Source organism: Stenella coeruleoalba (genome assembly GCF_951394435.1).
Source record: "Stenella coeruleoalba genome assembly, chromosome: 4".
Lineage (NCBI taxonomy): Eukaryota > Metazoa > Chordata > Mammalia > Artiodactyla > Delphinidae > Stenella > Stenella coeruleoalba.
The window spans coordinates 14,843,864-14,867,660 of record NC_137149.1 but is presented as its reverse complement, the minus strand read 5'-3'; the positions used below and the strand labels follow the sequence as shown (position 1 = coordinate 14,867,660).

The 23,797-nt window shown below is 38.9% G+C and overlaps 2 protein-coding genes across 8 annotated transcripts in view; both read right to left on the bottom strand.

Annotated features, from left to right (window-relative positions):
* Positions 1–23,797, bottom strand: part of LOC307185613 (uncharacterized protein) — a 913,805-nt gene that overhangs the window by 507,921 nt on the left and 382,087 nt on the right. For 6 of the 7 annotated variants that reach the window (XR_013828107.1, XR_013828108.1, XR_013828109.1 and 3 more), the window contains one exon: positions 9,749–9,804. Coding sequence is in view for 4 of the 7 variants with exons in the window: in XM_079919918.1 (XP_079776044.1) it covers positions 9,749–9,804 (56 nt within the window). In the remaining 3 variants the exon portion in view is untranslated. Of the gene's footprint in view, positions 1–2,884; positions 3,081–9,748; positions 9,805–23,797 lie in introns of those variants that run through there. The other variant, XM_079919921.1, reaches the window with a different exon arrangement.
* On the bottom strand, positions 14,383–15,307 carry LOC307185788 (phosducin-like protein 3; the record flags this gene model as incomplete). Its single annotated transcript, XM_079920322.1, has 2 exons — positions 14,383–14,786; positions 14,980–15,307. The coding sequence occupies 2 exons, from the start codon at positions 15,305–15,307 to the stop codon at positions 14,383–14,385; spliced, it is 732 nt and encodes a 243-aa protein (XP_079776448.1).

Below are 23,797 nucleotides of genomic sequence, written 5' to 3'. Positions count from 1 at the left end.
TAGTGGAAAACCATTGTGATTCAAAAAAAAGTTCAAGACATTTATATTCAAGAAGAAATGCACATACTTTTTATGAGTAGTCCATTTAATTGTGTATGTACTAATTCCTCTTACTAAGGAAAAACCAGCATTAAGGCACAGTTTTGCTATTTCCACGTAACTCTAGGCCCATCCTCTGTTCCATGCTCTTTGAAGAGACAGCATAACAATCCCAACAGAGTATTTTGGCTCTCTACGTCAGCAGGGGGAGGAGGGATCTTAAAGCTGAAACCTCATCTTATTACAGACACTGTGGAATAAACTGATCAGTTCAATATATATTTTACTATAGGATCAAAGGTGGAAGTCACTGCTAACCAAATTCTCAAATCAGTCTTTTCTATATTTGCCACATGTAGATACATCTCTGGAGTCTATCTCCTCAGGTGTAAGCACAACATAATCTACAAATGTATCTGAATTTCTATTCTTTTGTAAATTCAAAATAAACTCCAGAAACCAAATAAATATCCCCAGAGTGTTATATCACATCTTTGACTTTGGTGCAGACTGCAGGCATAACCATCATTCTCTATGTCTATGTAGGACTCCTAAGGAAAGCAGATAATCACCACATAGCTTTATTTAGTTGAACAAGACAGCCTACATAAGCAAAATAATGAAATGCATAAGGACTAGCAGAAATTTTGGAAATGAATTCCCAGAGGGAGCGGCTAAGTACTACTTTAAAACAACTGCCTATATTCAGATGTCAACTGAAAGATTAAACCAGTGGCTCTGGCCATGTTATCTGCCTCTTACCACCACAGACAATGTGTCTGCGGTGACTGTGCGCCTCAGGGGCATCAAGCATCCTGTTGCACATTCTGTAGAGGTTGATGGTTTGAGGGAATATAGCTGCTTTCAGGGGACAACACTGCAGATTAAACTTTCAGAATGTTTTTTCCTTTGGGTTATTTTGTACTTGTGGATGGAGAGCCTACCCTCTTATGCCCTCCCTTTATATACACACATGCGTGTATGCACACACTTCATAATGGTGTAATCATTACCAAGCCACGATGATTGTGGTTTCTGAAAGTCAGATGTTGTCTTGACTCGTGACTAATTCAGATGACTAAAATAAATTCAAGACAAACACGTTCACGCTATAAAAGGAAAAAGCGAAGCTTTATATACGGTTCTCTGCTATGCACAAGCAAAGTGTATATATGGAATATGCTGCACAGGTGAAGTGAGAACCTTTTCCACATAGTAGGCTTTAATTTTCAATTTCAAAATAAGAATGAGACTTTCTCAAGTAGAAAAGCAGGGAGAAGGACACATGAAGCAGATAGAACAGGGAAGGTAATGCATAGAAATGCAAGAGAACAATGGGCATTTAGGGAACAGCACATCAGCTCCCCAAAAGGCAACAGCTCTGATCTGGCAGTCGTACGCGTTCTCCTGTTCTCCTGCATTGTTTGTAATCCACAACACAGGCATCCCTGTGCTTGGCATGTGCCCTGGAAATGCTCAGGCCAACCACTCACCAAGACCTAACATGCATAGCATCCCAAACCTGATGCTGAACTCCAAAGACACATTCTCAGAGGGCAGTTTTAAAGATGAATTAAGCAACATTTTTAAACCAAGCATTCTAAATTAATAAGAACTGTAGGTGAAATTGAAACAGCATTTCTTTATCTTGTGTTTTCCAATTTGCAGTTCCCCAACAAGATCCTGCTTTGTCACATCTTGATGCCTTTCTGCAACCTGTTCTCCCTGCGGAAGTGTTCCTCTCCATGCTTCTACTCAGACGGGTGCAATCTTCTTTGTGTGCCGAATCTGAAAGGCTACCTGCTCTGTTAAACCTTTCTCTACTCCTGCTCTTTAATACTTGAGTAACCTACACTTATCTCTTCTTATGTTTATTGTAATTTGTAAGACTGGTTTCCAAATTTCCCCTCATCCTGTCCTTCTTTCCCTCCCGTGCCACAGATTATAAGATTGTAAAGGGCAGAGAGTGCAATTTATTCTTTTTCTATCCCTGGCGCTTACTACAGCACCTGACAGACAGTAGGTTCCCAGGAGGTGTATGACAAATGAATAAATAATTTCTAGGCTTGTGCTAGTTGCTCTTTATTTCAATTTGGGAAAATCAGGTGTCTCTCTTGGTGAGGATGATGATACCTGCTGAGATGTAGCACCTCACCCCCTGCTCCAACACAGGTTAATTTATGATTAATTAGGCTTAATTCTCTAGTGCACAACTGGCAGGAGCCTCTGAAATTCCCCCACAAGGAACACGCCTGCAATCATGTTTTACACTCTAGATGCAAAGTCAAATTTTTCTCTCACCTCTAATTCCTACCACCCTCTGGATAACAGTAGGAATATGAAGCCTTAATTTCACCATGTATTACTTCAGAAAATACATCTATATAGTCTAAGTGGTTTTAGAAGTCTAAATGGAAACTAAATGTTTCCTATAACCTTATCAAAGGGTCATACAAACATACACACAAATTTAAAAAAAAACACCTCTTTGTCCTTCGAGTTGTTTAAAGAGCAATCTACTTCAATAGTAATTCAGTCCCAGTACACAAGTTTGGCTCCATAAATAAGTATCAGAGTGAAGGACAGACAGCTTTTTCCTTCTCAACTAGGAAGATTTTCTCCATAGCATAAAGAGAAATAAGTTCAGGGATTGTTTCCTTTATATATTTTCCTAGCAGTTTTATATATTCCTTCTTTTAACTTTATAAAACCTATATAATTTCAGCTTCATTCAGCCATTCCATAATTTAACAAATAGCTAATTGAAAGAAATGGTAATTAAAAGGAATTCTAATCAAATAATCTGAATTTCTGACCTTCATTTATGTTTTCATTAGCACCACATACATACTAATTTTGAAAAGTTTCCAACAGCCTTCTGTTCAAATTTTAACTATAATATCCTACTATATTTTACTTACTTGGTATTCAATTTGAATCTATCCCTGAGTTCTGCATGGTGAATATCAAGATCCCAGATAAAAGGCTTGTCAGAAACCTTCTCAGAATCTCTGGTCCCTGAGTTTGGATCGTGAGGGACACTGTACACAAGAAAAGATGAGAGTATGGGGAAACCCAATGGCAGTAGATGAGGTAGAATAGAATAGTGGTTAATAGCACAGGTTCCACATAAAAAAGAATGAAATAATGCCATTTGCAGCAACATGAATGGACCTAGAGATTGTCATACTGAGGGAAGTAAGTCAGACAGAGAAAGAAAAATATCATATGATAGTGTATATATGTGAAATCTTAAAAAAAATGGTACAAATGAACTTATTTACAAACCAGAAATAGAGTCACAGATGTAAAAAACAAATTTATGGTTACCGGTGGGGAGAGGAGGGAGGGATAAATTGGGAGACTGGGATTGACATATGCACACTACTAAATATAAAATAGATAACTAATAAGGACCTACTGTATAGCACAGGGAATTCTACTCAATATTCTGTAATGGTCTATATGGGAAAAGAATCTAAAAAAGAGTGAATATATGTATATGCATAACTGATTCAGTTTGCTGTACACCTGAAACTAACACAACACTGTAAATCAGCTATACTCCAATAAAAATTTTTACAAAAAAGAGCTCAGGCTCCAGAGCTAACTTGCTGAGGCCCAAATTCTGTAACTGTAGGCAAGTTACTTAACAGTCAGTTTCCTTTTCTATAAAATGGTGATGATAACAATACTATTTACTTCATAGGGTTATTGTGAGGATTAAATAATAGTATACATACTTAAAATGCTTAGACTCCTACTGGACACAAGGCGAGCTTTAAGTATTTGCTCTTATAAACGTTATTATTATCAATAATAGATCCCAGCTAAAGAAAAATCTGAGTAGGTATCAAACCTCTGAGTTAAAAATTATCTTAACCGAAATACATTGATTGACCATCCTGTGATCAATGGCATCACTGAATAGTCAACTAATCAAAAGCAGGTCATGCTTTATCTTTAAGGGAACATGCTGTGAGTTAAAGTTTACCCTTCTTAGTTCATGATTCTTAAATTGCAGCTAATCCATCTAAGAAAGACATATTCTATATCTGCTATTATGTCAAGAGCTATGGATAAAGAGCAATGCAGTATAATACACGGTCACATTCCTCAATACATTTTGGTGAGAGAAAATCCACCTCATAGGAAGGAACTGGTAATTAAGTGATAGACACTAACTCAAAATGCAATGGGAATTCTGGAGAAAGAATAATCAATCCAGAAGGAAAGGCTCTAAGAATAAAAGAACAGTCCTTGAGCTAAGCTTTGAAAGGTAGAAAAAGTTGAAGTAAGAAAGGAAGAGGAGGGCTTCCCTGGTGGCGCAGTGGTTGAGAGTCCGCCTGCCGACGCAGGGGACATGGGTTCGTGCCCCGGTCCGGGAAGATCCCACGTGCCGCGGAGCGGCTGGGCCCGTGAGCCATGGCCGCTGAGCCTGCGCGTCCGGAGCCTGTTGCGGAGGTCACGACAGTGAGAGGTCCGCGTACCGCAAAAAAAAAAAAAAAAAAAAAAAAAAAAAAAAAAAAAAAAGAAAGTAAGAGGAGCAGGCCTCCCAGGCAGAGAAGAAAACCTGAGCAATGAGCAGCATGCATAGATAAGTTCTCATTGACTAGGAATGAGTGACAAAGTCAAACGTGACATTGAGGGGACTGGTGGTGTGAGTGTACATCCAGCTCCTATGACTGAAGTTAGTTTTCTGTTCCTCCTTGTTTCCCTTCAAAATGGAAATGTGTTTTCACTTTATATGAAAGGAAAAGAGATGCTTTGATAGATGACACTCCTAAAGAGATGTCAAGGCTTCATGAAACAACCTTGAATACCATCCAGTTCTCTTGATACCTTGTACACTGGTTTCCTTTCTTCCTTCATGTTAAATTACTATGGAGATTTGCATGAAAAGGGGATCTTTGTTTCTCAGAGTTCATCTGCTCCAGTAGCCATTTACTCCTCACTTCATTGTCACTCGTCTTCTCAGCAAAGAGAGGGTGACAACTCTAAGTAGAGAATAGCGGCAAGGGCAGACGTACTCCCAAGGACCAAAGACTCTGTTGTCATGTAAATCAGCTCAGAAATAAAAGGGAAGAGAAGTACAGAGAATAGGTTTTAGAAGCAACTAAATAAAATGGTTTCCATGGGGGCAATAGTGGTTCTTTAATATGTATCAGTGTCTCTGAGTTCTTTTTGCAACAGTAATTCATCATCATAAAGCCTATTTCCACGTAGCTTCTTGGGTATTGCATCCAGTGAGGGTACGCCTGTAAAAAAAGCCATTGCTAATGGCTCTCTTGGTTTCAAAATGCTAGATTCATGCTAATGGAGAAGATGAGCAAAACAAAAGAGAATAGAGGCAAACAGAAAAATCACATTATTCACAAGGAAAACTTAAGTTGAGCTGTGGATCATAATAAGGACCTTCAATATTTAAAATGGAAATTTATTATCACACTAGCCCTATATGCCATGCACCAGCTCAGAAGCCCTATACGTTTTGTGGGAAACATATACATATGGACAAAAGGGTAAAGAATGAAATTTGATGCATTTCAACAAAATTCTATCTGCACAACATGAATTTCATTATACTGAAGTGTGCAGCAAGGAAATATGTACAACAGACTGTAAGAAAATGTTTACTTATCTGTTTTAAAAGTGTTTAATGTGTTATGGTTAAGAGAAACGAGTCTTTAAAAGTTGCTGTCAGCAGCTACTCATCTGACTGACAGATTCCTTACCAAAGCTAAAGGAGTGAGTAACCCTGGAAGCAGTTCATGCATGCATGCAGCATAAGTGTTAAGTGAGCCCTGGGTAAATTTCACCCAAAGAACTCCTTCTAATGGTAAACAACTTCACCACTGTATAGTTAAAAAAACCACTAAAGGAATCTAAAAGCTATTGAGGGGACAGAGGAAACTGAAAGGACAGGAGTAGATGCCGGCAAGGTATATAAGTCCCCCTTTGCTTCAGAAACCAGCTCGACTTCTCTCTGAGTCAAAGAATCTAGGCAAGATGGAAAACAAAGGCCATTATCTGACCTTCAGAGTCAGTGAAAGAGCAATGAGAAGAAATCAAAAACGAAGAAAAGTTTCTGTTTGCTGTTGTTTTGGTTCCTCCCATCTGCAGTCACTGCTCACTGCCTTGTGTAGCCTCGCACAGTGACTGGTGGTACTCACTAGGTAGATGAAGCTTGAAACAGGTGGGCACCAACCAGGTGCCTCCCAGAGTCATCTTGAAGTCAAAGGACTGCGAAATCAGTAGAAATCCGTTAAAGGATTCTTTCTTGGCTACTGTAAATTTATGCTGAGAGAGCCCCATAATTAGGTAAGAAAAAGTAGAGCAATGCCAGATTCATCTGAAACCTAGAATAGTTTGCTTCTACATCATCTGGCTTTGCTTCCATCACTAGTTTAGACCTCATAATCAAAAGACAATCAAACATTTTTGTGCCTCAAATCCAAAAGAACTGAAACTGAATTCATCTTCTTCCATCAAATTTGTTTCTCTCCCATGTTCTCTCCCTCGAGAACCATCACCTTCATCTGCCCAATCACCTGACCAGAAATCCTGAGAGTCATCCCTGAGGGTTCCTTCACACACAGTTACCAATTCTTGCTCCTCCTACTGCTTTAGAATCTCTTTTATAACTATCACCCCCCCCACACACACACACACACTGCTTCTGCCCTAGTTAAGGCCTTTACAGCTCATCTATACCACTGAAGTAACCAAATAACTTTTCTTTTAACCCCCAGATTTACTCCTATCCAATAAATCCTCTACACTGCTCCCAAGGGACTCATTTGCAAACGCCCATAGTCGCTTCTCCCTAGCTATAGTATAAAATGCAAAATCATCCTGATTTGGTCCTTATATGACAGTCCATCGTCATACCCTAGCCCACACGTGGGTCCTCGGCACCAGCCACGCTAAACTACAACTTGTTCCCTAAGCGTGGCCTGTTCTCTCTTGCCTCCCTGCGCTTCAAAACTGGTCCCCTGTCCTCCCCTTGGCCCACCCTATGTGCCCTTCAAGTCTCAGGTGAAGCGTGTTCTCCTCTGTGATGTACTCCCTGATGTAGTGTCAAGACTCTCCCTTTCATCATCTCATAATACCTTTGTGTTCAGCACTTCACACTGCTAAAAAAGAAACCCACTCAGGCTACAAACAAATGGATATTTGTTGTAAAATCAAGAGTATAAACGAGGAAGAGAGGCCCCATGGGAATGCCTGAATACCCACCCAGCCAGGCCTCAGGAAGAGGGAGCACAGTTCAAAAAGAGAACAGCACTGAGGACCCAGGCAGCTCGTATGACTTACATCAGAAGTAAGAATATGTTAAGCCCTTTGTCCATGCCCTGTCATTATTATACCACAGAGTCTTCCAACTTCTGTTCCCATTAACAACTGTGTAACTTTTTCTACATGTTGAGTTCAAACTATTTGGAAGAGAAGATCGGATCAATGCGGTTAGGCATCATGATCTCTACTGAAGTGTTCTTTCCTATCACCCTCCCCCCACAGAGCACTGTCCAGCTTACAGGTACGCTGTGTGGGCCAGATTGAGTCAGCTGTGGCCAGAGTGGCGAGTCCACTGGGCAGCAGCATGGTAATCCATGGTGAAGGAATCTCATAAAGGGACTGTGGGGTGGTGGCATTCTGCGATGTGGCATGTCCAATATTCCTTGTATATAACTTACAAGGAACTTAACACATTGTGCTATACTCGCTTGCCTGATTGCATGACTATCTTCCAAAAAGACTGCGCTCTTTGTGAAAACCTTTATACTCTAAGCTCCAGGTTCACTGTAAGAATATAGTAGGTACACAATAAATATTTGCTAATAAATGAATGAATGAAGGGTACACTCACAAAAGTTTATTCAGTTAGTAATACTGTTCTAAGTATCTTGTTTTTATATCCCATTTAGCTGAAGCACGTTATCCAGATATGCACTGTACATCTCCTAGAAAACTGTTGAGCGGAAACTCCCTCAAATCATAGACACAAAAACTTCACACCAAGACAGCCGTTCTGGTGTGCCTAGAAGACCATGAAATTATAGAATATCAAGACTGGAGGGCTTCCCTGGTGGCACAGTGGTTAAGAATCTGCCTGCCAATGCAGGAGACACAAGTTCGAGCCCTGGTCCGGAAAGATCCCACATGCTGTGGAGCAACTAAGCCTGTGTGCCACAACTACTCAGTCTGTGCTCTAGAGCCCGCGAGCCACAACTACTGAGCCTGCGTGCCTAGAGCCCGTGCTCTGCAATAAGAGAAGCCACTGCAATGAGAAGCCCGCGCACCGCAACAAAGAGTAGCCCCAGCTCACCGCGGCTAGAGAAAGCCCGCGTGCAGCAACAAAAAAGACCCAACGCAGCCAAAAACAAACAAAAAAGACTGGAAGGGATCTGCAGATCATGGTCTTGATCCTCTCTCTATCAGGACACACGCAACAGGTACTGTTTATATGAGTAATACACTTTTCCAAAGGTAAAGGGGACCATAAGCTCTGTTCAGTTGTATGTAAAATACAGGTCCACTTCCTTCTTTCCCATAGATCCACTTCTCAGTTGAGACACTCGATAACATGTTGAGATTAGGAAATCTAAGCCTTTAGAAGAGAAATTGGTTGCTCAAGGTCACACAGCTGCCTAATGGCAAAGCCAGATTTCTCCTCATCAGTCCAATGTTCTTTTCTAGTTCTCTGTTTAGCATTCCTCAGTCCCAAAGGCCCAAACTAAGTTTTAACCTAATACTTTAACCTAAATGTCTGCCTTAATCATTTGCCGCCAGAGGCAAGAGCAAACCTAAATCCACATAAATAGAGAATTCAGCAAACTGTTTTTAAGAGAAAACAACCATTTGCATATAATGGAGAGGCAAGGGCAAGAGCAGGGACACAGGAAAAACTACAACTCTAAGAAATTCTTCTGTATTTCAGTGAATGGTCATTCAGTAAACTGACTTTTGACGTATTGACCTACAACCAGTACCTAAATACATGGCTGTATAAACATAGTTGCGGGCTAACTCAGAAGTCTCATGTAAGCCATTATCTGTTCATATAAAATTGTGCATGATATAAAGTACAATAATTGTTCTTTCCTAACCTAGTTAATGTTTGGTTGTTTTGTAATTTTAAAAATACCAGATACCCAATTAATTTAAGCCCATTGTTTTCCAGGCTTTTAAGTTACAAATTAGCAAATTTCTTCTATACATACACTTAGCATATCTCTGGTAATTGAGAACAGAACTTGGACCCTTACTAATAGCAAGCATATGAAGGAGAATATGAAATGTTGATTACATTCATGGATTAAAACAAAAATCTGTGGTGTGTGAAGTGTTTGGTATTTAAACCAAGAGCTTATGAAGATCAACATCAAAAGAAAATTTAAATTAATTACTATGGATTATATGTTTACAGAATCCAGAGTAAGAGAACAAGAAAATGCAACTGAGGACTAAAAATGACCAAAATATTGGCCTACACTCCATTTAAAATACATACTTCATTTTGCACTAATCTTACAGTTACTACCTTCTTAAATCACCAAGCTAAAAGCCAAATTTATACTACTTTTCACTGTGTGAGTACACATATGTATTAGGTATAAATATACATGAATGCAAAGGAAATAATCAAATCAAGAAAAAGAAAAGAAAGAAAATGAACCCAGACTCTCTTCCATTCACTCTTACTTACACCGTTTTGGGAAATCCAGTTCCATCCAAATCTCCCTCGTTTTTCCAGGAAAGTACCTGCAATAGAGAGCACAGAATTCAGTGGCAACCAGCCTGGGCCTTTCTGCTATTTCTGCTTCACTCTTTCACATCCGGTTATCACTCTCAAAACTCTTTGCCTTTTTGGTGGTTGTTGCCGTTATTGCTCTTTCTCTTCTAGAAAGGTCATTTCTAAGAGCAAGCTCCTATTTTTCTGCTCTCTAGGCCACTGACTTAGTTATCTCTTTAGAGAATCTAGAGGAATTCCTTCACACCAGGAAACACTTATGCTACTAGGCCTCACCCACACTCCTCCCCAGGCTGAAGATGGGATTTTTTTGAATTTATTGGGACTGTCACACAATTTCTGGACACTGACTCTGACTTCTCAGAGGTAGCCACTTACCCTCTACCCCCAAAAGAGGAAATTATCCAAAAATCATGCCTACTTGTACTAAGGTTTCCAGATAAAATACATGTTTCCGTTAAACTTGAATTTTAGATAAACAATGACTACTTTCTTTTTTTTTTTTTTTTATTTTGAACATCTTTATTGGTGTATAACAACACATACTGAAAAGTTCATGAACTAAAAAGTTCAGCTCACAAAAATGAAATCTCACAAAATGAATATAGTGAAGCAGCAACAAAATCAAGAAATAGAACAAATGCCACTTCTCCTACTTATGTCCTCTCCTAATAACATTCTCACCCTCTTCCCCAAAGGCACTCATTATCCTAGATTTATAAAATTTAGATTATATCTTATTTTTTTAAATTTTATATATGTGGAAAACTAGAATATGCATTGTTTGACTTGTATTCAATATTATGTTTGTGAAATTTATTTTTGTCTTTGTATATATAACTGATTCATTTATTTTTACAGCTATATACTGTATTCTTGTAGCATTATTACTAACATTATGTATCCATTCAACTTCAGAAGTGCCTTAGGGTATTTCCAATATGGGGCTATTATAATGCAACTATGAGCATTTATGTCCCTGCATTTGGGTACACATATGCTGCATGCATTTCTTTTTTTTTTTTTTTTTAACATCTTTATTGGGGTATAATTGCTTTACAATAGTGTGTTAGTTTCTGCTTTATAACAAAGTGAATCAGTCATACATAAACATATGTTCCCATATGTCTTCCCTGTTGCGTCTCCCTCCCTCCCACCCTCCCCATCCCACCCCTCCAGGCTGTCACAAAGCACCGAGCCAATATCCCTGTGCCATGCGGCTGCTTCCCACTAGCTATCTACCTTACTGCGTTTGTTACTGTGTATATGCCCATGACTCTCTCTCGCCCTGTCACAGCTCACCCTTCCCCCTCCCCATAACCTCAAGTCCGTTCTCTAAGAGGTCTGCGTCTTTATTCCTGCTTTACCCCTAGGTTCTTCATGACATTTTTTTCTTAAATTCCATATATATGTGTTAGCATACGGTATTTGTCTTTTTCTTTCTGACTTACTTCACTCTGTATGACAGACTCTAGGTCTATCCACCTCATTACAAATAGCTCAATTTCACTGCTGGTGGGAATGTGAATTGGTTCAGCCACTATGGAGAACAGTATGGAGGTTCCTTAAAAAACTACAAATAGAACTACCATATGACCCAGCAATCCCACTACTGGGCATATACCCTGAGAAAACCAAAATTCAAAAAGAGTCATGCACCAAAATGTTCATTGCAGCTCTATTTACAATAGCCCGGAGATGGAAACAACCTAAGTGCCCGTCATCGGATGAATGGATAAAGAAGATGTGGCACATATATACAATGGAATATTACTCAGCCATAAAAAGAAATGACTACTTTCTTAATAGGTATATTCCATGCAATATTTGGAACTTACCTGTAATTCAAATTTAACTGGGAAACCTGTATGTTTATTTGGTAAATCTAGCAATCATAACTTGTAGCCCTCCTTCCTTTTGAAAGATTCTATTTCATTTTCTCCTCTAGGTTTTTCTCACTTTTGAGTAGCAGTTCAGTCCTATGCTCCTTATTGTTTTATATTTCTTTGAGGGATTTCCTATGCCAGATACAAGTGTACACACATGAGTACATATGAGCATATATGTGTAGGCAGAAAAGTTTGATGTCGATAACTACAATAACATAGGGCTAAAGTATAAGTCTACTGCCAAGCCTCCCTCAAGGGCTTTCTGATAATTTTCCATGTCATCCAACAGAAATTCAAAACAGTCCTTCATTCTCTAATTTATGCCAACACGGCTCTTAAAAAGATGGTGTTAGGGAGAGGCCTTCTTTGGTAAGGCTTTACTGTGTCATCTGAATTGGTAGCCAGATCCATACATAAGTTGTCAACTGGTAAACAGAAATTGCTCAGATTTTGACTTGGCATAGAAGAGTCTCAAACTAAATACTCTGTTATAACATTTGACCTGTCTAAAACTGTACACATTTTGTCAACACCCTAAGCATAGGAAAGAAGAGAAGCCAATAATTTCTGTCTCTCTCAATCATCTTTATTTTTCCCTTATGCTTACTCTATTTGCATTGAAGATAAAAGAACAGAGAAGAGCCAGAAAGAAAACGCTATGTCGTGCACATACACACAAACACATTTCAACTTTTAAGAAAAAAAAAAATATATATATATATATAGGAAAGTATACATTGAAATGGTAGTTCATCCAAAATAATAAGTAAATCATGGATTCTCTTGGCGAATGTATGGATGAAAATGATTTCCTAAAAAACAAATTCTATTTCTTAGTTATCCTGATGACATATCCTGAAAGCCAGAAGCCAACATGCCTGCTTTTTCTTTCTTCTAAAGACCCAAGATGCCCCAAGATGATGGCTCCTGTGGTGGGAGTTGCTTCCATTGCTAGGTTTCCTGTGGCCAGAATTGGAGGGAAGTTATTCAGGAAAGGAAGGAAAGGTGACTTACTTCCCTATTTGCTCCTAAAAAACACTAAAATACCTAAGCACCTAATGGGTAAAGAGGACACACTTGCAAAATGTCCCAGAGAGTGATGTCCTTTAACACTCTAGGATGTTGCATTTCTTAGATTTCATCTAATTCTTATGGGAGTGGTGACTTAAGAGAATACTATCCATATATACAGAGAATATAAATATCAGACATGATACTTTGACTTGGCATAGAAGAGTCCCAAACTAAATACTCTGTTATAACATTTGACCTGTCTAAAACTGTACACATTTTGTCAACACTCTAAGTGTAGGAAAGAAGAGAAGCCAAAATCAGGCATGTCAAACTCAAGCATGTGAGAAATAATCAACAGTATTATAAAGCAACTTAATTTACATTCATGTTGTCACCCCCATAAGCCAGTGGGAAACTTATGGTCTATGACAAAATTTAGAGATGCTCTAGGCAGCACCAAGGGGTCAGGAAGCTGTGGTTAACTACAGTATCTATTAAACAAGTTAGTTGGTCTGGTGTACACAGATTATCACCAAGATGTCTGGTGAACCTCTCAGCCTGGCCTTTCCAAGTCCATCAACCCTCTGATGATTTCTACCATCCTTAGAAAGCTTTGCAACGTTTCCTTTTGTCTCGCCAACCTAGATGCCCCAGGAAGCCTCTGCTCTCTAAGATCTAGCCATATGCTGACAAAAACCCGAGCAGGTCCACTGTGTTCTTGGGGCCACATACCCCACTCTCTCCTTCTCTAAGGAAATGCTAAAGATACATCAGAGAGAATTCATTTCCAGCTCATGATTCTTTAAGATAATTATTTTATAACCAGTAATTGCCATCCATTTAAGCCCTTAAGATGTACAGAATATTTATATTGTTTGTCCTGCCACAGGCCTCCCTGAGGTTAGAGATTACACAACCACTACCTACAGGAAGGAGGAAGTAATGGGAATGAGGGGGAAATACAGAGGGAAAAATCTCACAGACTAATATCTCAAAATATCATAGAACCAGATATCTAAGTTCAAGCTCAACTAAGAGTTCCTCATTTTAAAAGTCAGAAAACAAGCCATTAGTGGTGTAAAGTCAAAGCTTTTGTTTCTATGTCTTTTTAAGATGTTTGACCTCAAAACACTTCATTGTAGAGAACATTGTTGAAGAGTCGGAGGTTGACTAAAGGATGAATTTCAGGAACACACAAGGATAGGATGTCTATAGTGTTTTCATAAGGTGATGATATTAAAACATAAAAGAAAAATATATCAAAATATACTGTGACATAATAAATCAAAATTAAATGCAGAACTGCCTGTCTTTATAGGTACTGATGAGTAGATTTGCATTTTCTTTTAAGGATGGAAACAATGGTGGATATGAAAGAAGCATCTCATTCTTTACATTCTGGCAGATTTACAAACCAATAAGCATCACATCAATGATCTTTTTTTTTTTTTTTTACCTAATATCTGGCTTTTATTTTTTTCTTAAAGAAATACTATTAGTTTAAAAAAGAGAGTTCCAAGAAATTTAAAAGGATTCCCAGCAATGATTATTTCTGAGATCTATCAGATTTGAAACATAATTATAAAAAGCTAAAACCAAAGTATACATTCCTACTTTTTCCTTTTAAAAAAAATTCAGACGATGTGTCACATCAAGAAAGTTCAGCAGGTTACCGGGGCCACCGCCTTAGTCATCCTCGGAATCACTGTCCCTCCTGGTGGGGATGGAGTATTGCACGGAGGAAAGCAGCACATCTTCTATGAGTTTCTTAGGGTTTTCCTCCAGGCTTGTCTTGATTGCTCCAGACTCAGACAATTTCCACTCCAACTCGTCCATTGTCAGGTTCGTGCCACCAAACACCAGAGGTCCAATAAATTCAGCCTTGATATCACCTTCAAGGCACACACACGTCGTGGGCAGATTCCTATCAGGATAACTGGGTATGCAGGTTGTTGAAATGGCTTTGATAAATTTGACATCAGGAAACCTCCTGGCAAGTCCACTGAAGTGCTGATTTATCAGAGAACAGAGGGGAATCCCTTGTTTGTAAAGGTGCAGGATGACCCACAAGCCCTCACCAGCTTTGTTACCTTTTTTTTTGTGCGGTATGCGGGCCTTTCACTGTTGTGGCCTCTCCCATTGCGGAGCACAGGCTCCAGACGCGCAGGCTCAGCGGCCATGGCTCACAGGCCCAGCTGCTCCGCGGCATGTGGGATCTTCCCGGACAGGGGCACGAACCCGTGTTCCCTGCATCAGCGGGCAGACTCTCAACCACTGTGCCACCAGGGAAGCCCCCGTTGACTTCTTGAACATAATCGTTTCCTGAGATTTCCAAAACTTCTCCAAATTTATTCTTCAGTTGGGTTGCTTTCCACTCGGCCAGTCTCTGCTGCCTGTACTTTTCAATCGCACGTTCATCTTCCTCACTAAATTCCTCTTCGTTATCCTCCAGTTCTTCCAAAGTCATGTCTTCATACGTTTTCACAATGGACTGCTGAAGGACCCGCTCTTCTGCCTCCTTCTCCAGATCTTTCAAACTTCCCTCGGAGGGCAAGATGCCTCTTTTGCGTAAGATGTCTTTCCACTCGGTGTCTGCGTTGGAGTCCTGCATTTTCTCACGAGTCGCTCGATCCCAGCCGGCAGCCGCCACTCTGCCCCTCAGCTTTCCTCCGCGCATGCGCGCAGCCGCCGACCTGCTTCTTCCCAATTATCTTTTTATTGTACACACCCTGGTGAATTTTTATTCCAAGAGACATAGCTCTTTTGAATTTAATATAAGAGTCAGCCAAGCAAATCAAGTTGGGCAGGATAAGCCGTAGATTTTTGAAGTGTGAGGTGTTTTCCACTTACATGAAAATAGACAAGTGGACCTCACTTTATAAATAGCTTTAGTTTGGCTACACATGACAACAGTTTTCCAAAGAGTAGTTCCAGGAGGCGATTTGCAGAGGAAGGAATGTGACTAAGTAGTCTGGTTCCGGATGTGTAGGTGGACAGCAGTGACACAGAAGGCTTCTGACTGGCCCTGAAGGACTACCTAGTGTAATATACCAATCCAACGACCGGATTCTAAGATCACCTAGCAAATGGACCATTTCAAAGGCAAACTCCCCTGACATGCTTTGCTGAAAATATCAATAGCTTGTTTTTGCCTAAGCTTCAGCCATACTAGAATATAAAAGGATGAGATTAAACTCCACATAAGGAGTAGGAAAAAGAAAACTGAAAATGAAGAAACTTAAAAGAATGAAGAATGAAAAAAAAAAGATTTCACGAACCTCAATTAGGATAAAGAGTGAGCCTAAAAGAAGAAGCGTAGAGTAGTTTAGAAAGAACTGTTTAAATCTCAAGTAGGCCTTGGGCTTATAGCTCTTTAGTAAAGAACAATGCAACCCTGGCAGCAGAAAGCTCAAAATGACCTCATGGGCCTCTCGGATTACTCCATGATTCAAGAGTCATGTGTGTCTGGTGTGTGTCCACCAAGGCTGGAGCGCACGTGATGGGACAACCAGCAAAGAATTTCCTGGTACCACATGTGAGTTAGGCAGAGCATGTTTGAAGATAATGATCCTCTATTTTTAAAATGTGAGATTTAATGTGCCTCCTAATCCTACTTTGGAAGTCTGCTTCTTTATTCATACCAGCATGTTTATTTTAATTTTGGTATAGTTTAGAAAAATGACAATATTCCAAGGAAATAAAGAAAGAAAAGATTGAGTCAGAAGAGTTTCTGTTCATTTGCTGAAGCTTCTGGAGAGGAAAACAGGAATAGAGTTAGTGATTCATGTAGGCAAATAATACTTGATTAGCATAAAAGTGGTGTTTTTTTCCAAATAATGTCAAGATGCCTTTTGTACTAAACAACTCCACAGGGCAACTTGACATTTCCTTAGTGGCCTGTAGGTTAATTCACACTCTCCTTGGTCACCAGGAAAGTAGGATCAAGTAGGGGCTATGCTCTGCCTTTCTGTGTAACCCCCTACATACCTATAGTGGCATTCCAACCACTTCCTGTATCCAGTTTTATCTCCCTCCAAACTTTTCTTCACCTTGCAACCAGAGTGTTCTTTCAAAAATGCAAACCTAATAAATGCCAAAGGCATGATCATGAAAGAAATAATTGATAAGCTGGACTTTATTAAACTTTAAAACTTTGGTTCTACAAGAGATAACTGCAAAAACAAAAATGAGAAGACAAGACACAGACTGGGAGAAAATATTTTGCAAAAGACATCTTATAAAGGACAATCATCCCAAATAACTCTTAACGCAAAAGGAACTCTTAAAATTCAACAAAAATAAAACAAACAATCTGATTTAAACATGGACCAAAATCCTGAACAGATACCTCACCAAAGAAGATATACAGATGGCAAATCAGCATATGAAAAGATGCTCGACATCATCCGCCATCAGGCAAAGGCAAATTAAAACCACGAGATACCACCACACAACTATGAAAAAGACCAAAACCCAAAACATTGACAACACCAAATGCTGGGGAGGATGTGATGCAAGACCTCTCATTCACTGCTGGTGGGAACACAAAATAGTACAAAAACTTTATAAATTAGTTTGGCAGTTTCTTACAAAACTAAACATACTCTTATCATACAATCCAGCTCCTTGGTATTTATCCAAAGAAGTTGAAAACATGTCCACACAAAAACTGCACATGGATGTTCACAGCAGCTTTATTCATAATTGCCAAAACTTGGAAGCAATCAAGAAGTCCTTCATCTGAATGGATAAACTGTGGTACATCCAGACAATGGAATATTACTCAGCTTTAAAAAGAAATGAGCTATCTAGTCATGGGAAGACATGAAAAAACTTTAAACGCACACATTACTAAGTGAAAGAGGCCAATGTGAAAATGCTGCATACTATATTATTCCAACTACATGACATTCTGAAAAGGCAAAACTATACAGACAGTAAAAACATCAGTGTGTGTCAGGTTAGGGGTGGGGGAGAGAAGAATAGGTAGAACACAAAGAATTTTTAGGGCAGTGAAAATATTCTGTATGATAACATAATGTTGTATACATGTCATTATACATTTGTCCAAACCCATAAAACCTACAACACCAAGAGTGTACCTTAATGTTAACTATGGACTTAGGGTGAATATAATGTGTTCATGTAGGTTCATCAGTCATAACAAATGTACCACTCTGGAGGGAGGATGTTGATAATATGGGAAGCTATACATATACCCACTGCTGTAGCAGCCAGGGATACATAGGAAATCTCTGTACCTTTCTGATAAACTTTGCTGTGAACCTAAAACGTCTCTAAAAAATAAATAAATAAAACTTTAATAACAACAACAAAAATTGCAAACCTAATCAGATCACCCATTGCTAGCTTAATAAAATGACTTTTCCATGACTCTTAGCATGAAATCCACTATATGTAACATGATTTAGGTCCAAGACCTACTTCCTCAGGCTCACACTGTCCTTCTCTGTGCACTGTGCCTCAAACTCACCTTTTTGTCCCTCAGATTTCATCATAATTTTAAATATGTATTTGTCCAAGAATGTGTTATTTTAATATATGTGTTTGCCGCCAGTCTTAAGATCCATGATAATAAAGATCATATATTCCTATTTATTAAACTACTTGGAAGCAGAACAAAAATTTGATCCTAGGTTTCCTGCCTTCAACACCATTGCACTTTTCACTCCACCTTCTCTCCTTAAGTTTCTCTATCTCAATTCCGAAACATTGTGACTCTCAAGACATACTATCCAGATGAATTTCCCCAGGTTCTCAGCCCTCTTTTTTATTTACCCTGATTTTCTCACTTTTTCACCAAGCAGGCTATTCCCCACCTCCCTATCATTGCCCATGATCCTCCCATAACTTGGAACATTATGGATTTTCCAAGGTTAACCTGACACTTCACTTCTCTTCCAAGCCTTCATTGTTCTCTTCTCTGAATTTTTATAGCACATTTGCTCAATTTGACACAGCACTACATTAGAGTTTTGCATAAATATTTATTATTCTAACTTTTCATCTCTATTGGAAGCTACTTAACGATGGAATCCATGAAGTCTCACGCTTCTGTACACCCCACTGCTCCTAGCACAGTGCTGAGTAGTACATGATTGGCTGATTTCATGAGAAGCCTTTCCAGAGGTGACCCAGCTCTTATCAGGTCACATCCCAAGGGGCAAAGCTTCCTAAATCTCAGGCAAATCTTCTGCCTCCCTAAAAAATATTTTTCTTTTCACACTACATTGTCCATGTGAATTCCCCCTGAGTTCAAAAGAGAAGACACAATCAGCATGCTGGGCTTTCCGGGGTTTCTTCTGAGCAAAACCTTTCTGGATTTTGAGCTCCATAGTATATCTTGCCGAGAGGTCAAATAATAGAAAAAAGAGAAGAAACGACATTGTTAAGGAATCTGACAAAATTTTACATATGCCAGCTGTGAAAACAGTACATGCTGACTTTTAAGGGATATACATCTGAGTACACTCCTTGGAATGGTGCTGGATCATCACGATAATACAACTTCATGACTGGTTCAAATGTATCTTAAGTGTCTGTTCTATAGATTTTTAAAAATATAACTCAAGTTCCTCTAGTTCTCATCAACAATGATAATGTAGTCTCCAAATGATTATCTCCATAAGAATTATTCTTATAGAAAAGTATCTTAAATTTCTTCCTTTTTCCCCAACAATAAATAGACTAACAGTTCAAAACCTCAAGGGTCTGGCTGCAATTATTTGGGCCTTGAGTACCACTATACTGAAGAAGATTCATGTTACTGTCATCTACTTGAATGGCATAAATATTTATACATATACATATATATATATATATATATATATATATATATATATATATATATATATATATATATATATATATATATATATAAAATAACCAAGCATGAATTTCCTGGATAGGAACAATACCACCAAGAAAAGCAACAACAGCAGCAGTTATCATTTACTGAGCACACCAATATTCAGACCTTTTAAGTAAAGCCTTTTTCATCCTTACAGATATGCAAGAAAGTAGAGGTATTATTCTCCCCAATTTTACTGTTATGCAGACAGATTCGAAGGATTCAAACAGGAAAAAAAAGCAGAATTTGAATACTCAAAATCCAGTACCCTTTCTACCATAAAAAGCGTGCAACTGATAGCTCTTGAAAATTCAGAAAGCTTTTAAAGACCGAACGGGTATACTGAGGGTTTTACATTCAGTCCCCAAACTTCAACATAATGTAGAACATGCCACAATATATGTTGCAATTACACGAAGGAAGTTGAAGTTACTTTACTGTAAGAATTTTTTTCTCTTGTAATCACGATAATAATTGACATATTTTTATGCCAACTGACAGAATCTATGCAGAGGCGATTTAGAATGCATTTAGCATAGGAATTTGGTTTTGTTCTTTTTAACTTGTTATTAACCTGTTACATCTGATCTTCCCAGGGTGGGGTGGGGGGGTGGGGGGGTAGGAGGGATGGGCAGGGGAAGATTATACAATTCTACCCTATTGACCTCAGGAGTAGCTATGTTATTTCCTAAGGCAATGAAATGTGAACAGAACTGTCATTGGTTACTTTTGGCTGGAGGCTTTGAGAATCAGCATATGCTTTGCCATCCTCATTTTCCCCCTTAGCCATAAGACCACCAGTGTTCTAGACTGTAGCTGATCCATCCGCCTGGGTCCTCAATTAGAGCCACAGCCAACCCTCAATGGACACGGAGCATGAGTCACATAAAAACCTTTGTGGTTCTAAGCCACGGAGATAGTGTGCCTGTTTGTTGTCACAGTATAACCTAGCCCATTTTAACAGATACATCTGTTAATTACTCTTTCTACCAATTCCCATTGTATTTGATCTCTGGTGCAATAATACTGCATAGTAATCAACTCCAAAACTCAGCACCTTATAACAACAGGTTCTCATTTCTCACTCATGGGTCTGAAGGTTGGCTGTAGCTCTCTGTTCTTAGTTGCGATATTCTTGACCCACAAGATTGTGGGTTGGCTTCAAAGATCATTCTACATGTCTCACTCTAGAATCAGTACCTACTTGAGGTACCTTATTCTCATAGCACATGGTAGAAACACAAGAAGCTATGAAAACAATACAAGTAAATTTAAACCCTCTGCTTGTACCACACCACTAAAAAGCATGTTCTGTGACTAAGTCCAAATTCAATGACTACTCCACAGGGAGGTACTGCAAGGTAGCATGGTACAGAGAAAGATTGAAAATTGAAATCAATTGTCCAACTTAACCGCAGCCCACCCACTTGATCAAAAATATTCACTCTCTCATACAGGAAAAACTCACCCCTCCAAGACATCCCAAAACGTCTTGATAACAACATTAGACATGAAGTCCCAGATCTTATGATCTAGATTGGATCCATGTGTAGTTGCTCTTGATCTAAACAACCGTGAACCTATAAAGATAAGTTATTTGCCCCCCACCCTTCCATATAGCCATCATAAATGGTGGGATAGAGACAGGATAACTGCAGTAAGCACCACCATTTCAAAAGGGGAAGAATGAAAGGCAATAGCAGTCACTGGTCTATAGCTATTCTAAATCACTCTGGACAGAACGCCCTACCGTGGGATAGAAAATCTCTCAGTTAGGCCCAAGTCCTGTTTCTTAGGAGAAACTTTCCAGTTCATTGTTTTCCTTGGCTACTAGCTCCATTCTTTGGGATGTTCTCCCTCTTCTTTGGCCGTTTACGGAGAGGTCATTGGAGAATATGCCATCATTGGTTGATGAGTCTCTTTCTCCACCAGTTTCCTGTCTGTAGAAAGCTAGAGGATCAAAAGGTCTTTCTAAGCCTTAAACTGTCACTCTCTCTTTTAATCCATGCTAATGATACTTTGCAGCTCTCTCAAAAACTTTTTTCGCCTCTTGGTCTTGACCTATCAGACTGCACTCAACTCCATCTGGCAAAATTCTTTTTGAGATATGACTCTTTCTCTAGACTCCACAAAGGCAGTGGCCATGATTTCATATAGATGTGAGTGGTGTATTCAAAGGGAAGGAAACAGCTGAAGAACACAAAGGAAGCTAGCAAGTTTTAAGTCAGATGTATCAAGCAACCTGACCTCTGTTTTTCAAAACTAATCTGAATCCTTACCTTTTACTGGGAGAATGTAATCTTTTAATATGATTATAACTTTAATGTGATTATGACTATATGCTTTAATATATTTGGTCTTGTTCCTTCTATCTTGTTTTATTTTTTTAATAAGCCATGCCTCTGTTTGCTTCTCATGTACCTTTCTTGCTGTTGTAGAATTGGTTAAATTTTCTCATTTCATTCTTTTCCTTTAGTGATTTGAGAGATATACATATTATGTTCGGTCTTCCAATATTTCTTCTTACATCTGTAATGTGAGTGTTCAAACATTCTATCAATGAATAGCTCCTGACACAGTACCTGAAAAATAGTATGTGCCAAACATATCCTTGTTTAAGTAATTATGACTACAATTATCATCATTATTTCTTGTACTCCACATTATTCCCTTGTATTGTTTTTCTTTCACTTTGCTTAACCTTTTAGTACTTCTTTTAGAATGTTTCTGCGGTTAGTAAACATTCTGAGGCTTTGTAAATCTTAAAAATATATAAATTTCAAATTCCTATCCCTGTAAATTGTAAACTAGCTTAAGAATGTATAGAATTATGAATCTAAAATTATTTTCCCTATAAACTCTAAAGGTATTTCTTCACTCCCTTCTAGCCTCCAACGTTGCCAATGAGAAGACTAATGTTAATCTGATTTCCATGTCTCGTAAGAAATATAGTCTTTTACTCTCTGAATCTTTAGAATTGTACGTTTTTCCTTAGTTTTGAAATTTCACCACAGTTTATCTATTTGCACGTGGGTCTTTTTTCTTTCACCTAGCTTGGCACTCACAGGCCAACTGAAGGCTCATGTCTATCTTGACCACTAGAAATTTTTTTTCTATCATTCCTTCAATTATTTTTCATTCATAGTTTCATTATAGAAACTTCTATAACACTGATATTTAAACTTCGGCTTATCTCTTAACTTTTCTTTCATAGATTCCATCTATTTGTTATTTTATGCTATATTTTAGAATTATTTTTGCTTAATCTTGCAGCTCATTAATTCATGCTTGAGTTATATATACCTGCTATTAAATTTATTCAATTATTTTCCTTTTTTAAAAAATAAATTTATTTATTTATTTTTGGCTGCGTTGGGTTTTCATAGCTATGTGCGGGCTTTCCCTAGTTGCGGTGAGCGGGGGCTACTCTTCATTGCAGAGCATGGGCTCTAGGCATGCAGGCTTCAGTAGTTGTGGCACACAGGCTCACTAGTTATGGCTCACGGGCTCTAGAATGCAGGCTCAGTAGTTGTGGTGCACGGGCTTAGTTGCTCCGCAGCATGTGGTATCTTCCCAGACCAGGGCTCGAACCTGTGTCCCCTGCATTGGCAGGTGGATTCTTAACCACTGTGCCACCAGGGAAGTTCTCAATTATTATTCAATTATATTGTTTTTTATCTCCAAGATGTCTTTTTATCTCCAAGATATAGCCTCTCATCCCACTGGGAATATTATTTATACTTATTCAAAGCCTTTTCCTGCATGCTTCATTGGCTTTTTTTCAGGTGTTATGTTTATTCAGTTCACTGTCACTAATGCCTGATGATTTCGTTGTATGCCTATGACTGCATATTTACCGTGGTGCTTCCCCCATGGGAAAGGAGTAGGACAAGCTACCCAACCAGGGAGTACCAGCAAATCATTTTACAGGAGTAAGGGCTTTCTATCCTACCTGGGTATCATAAGCCACCAAGGGCCAGCCCTCCTCTCTGACCTAAATCCTCATACTCACTATGCCGAGAAAAATATCAGTGGCTTGGAACTCTGGAATTGGTTGTGGAGCAATTCACCAGCTTGTGTCAGTTTGACACCCCAACCAACTGCTTTGATTCTTCTCAGGGACCTCTCTGCCCCTTGGATCCAATGTCCTTAAAGTGTAGCGGTCCCCTAGAGAGCTCCCCATATATGTTGCACTATCCTCTTGTGCACTTGGAGGGCTATAGTTTCCTC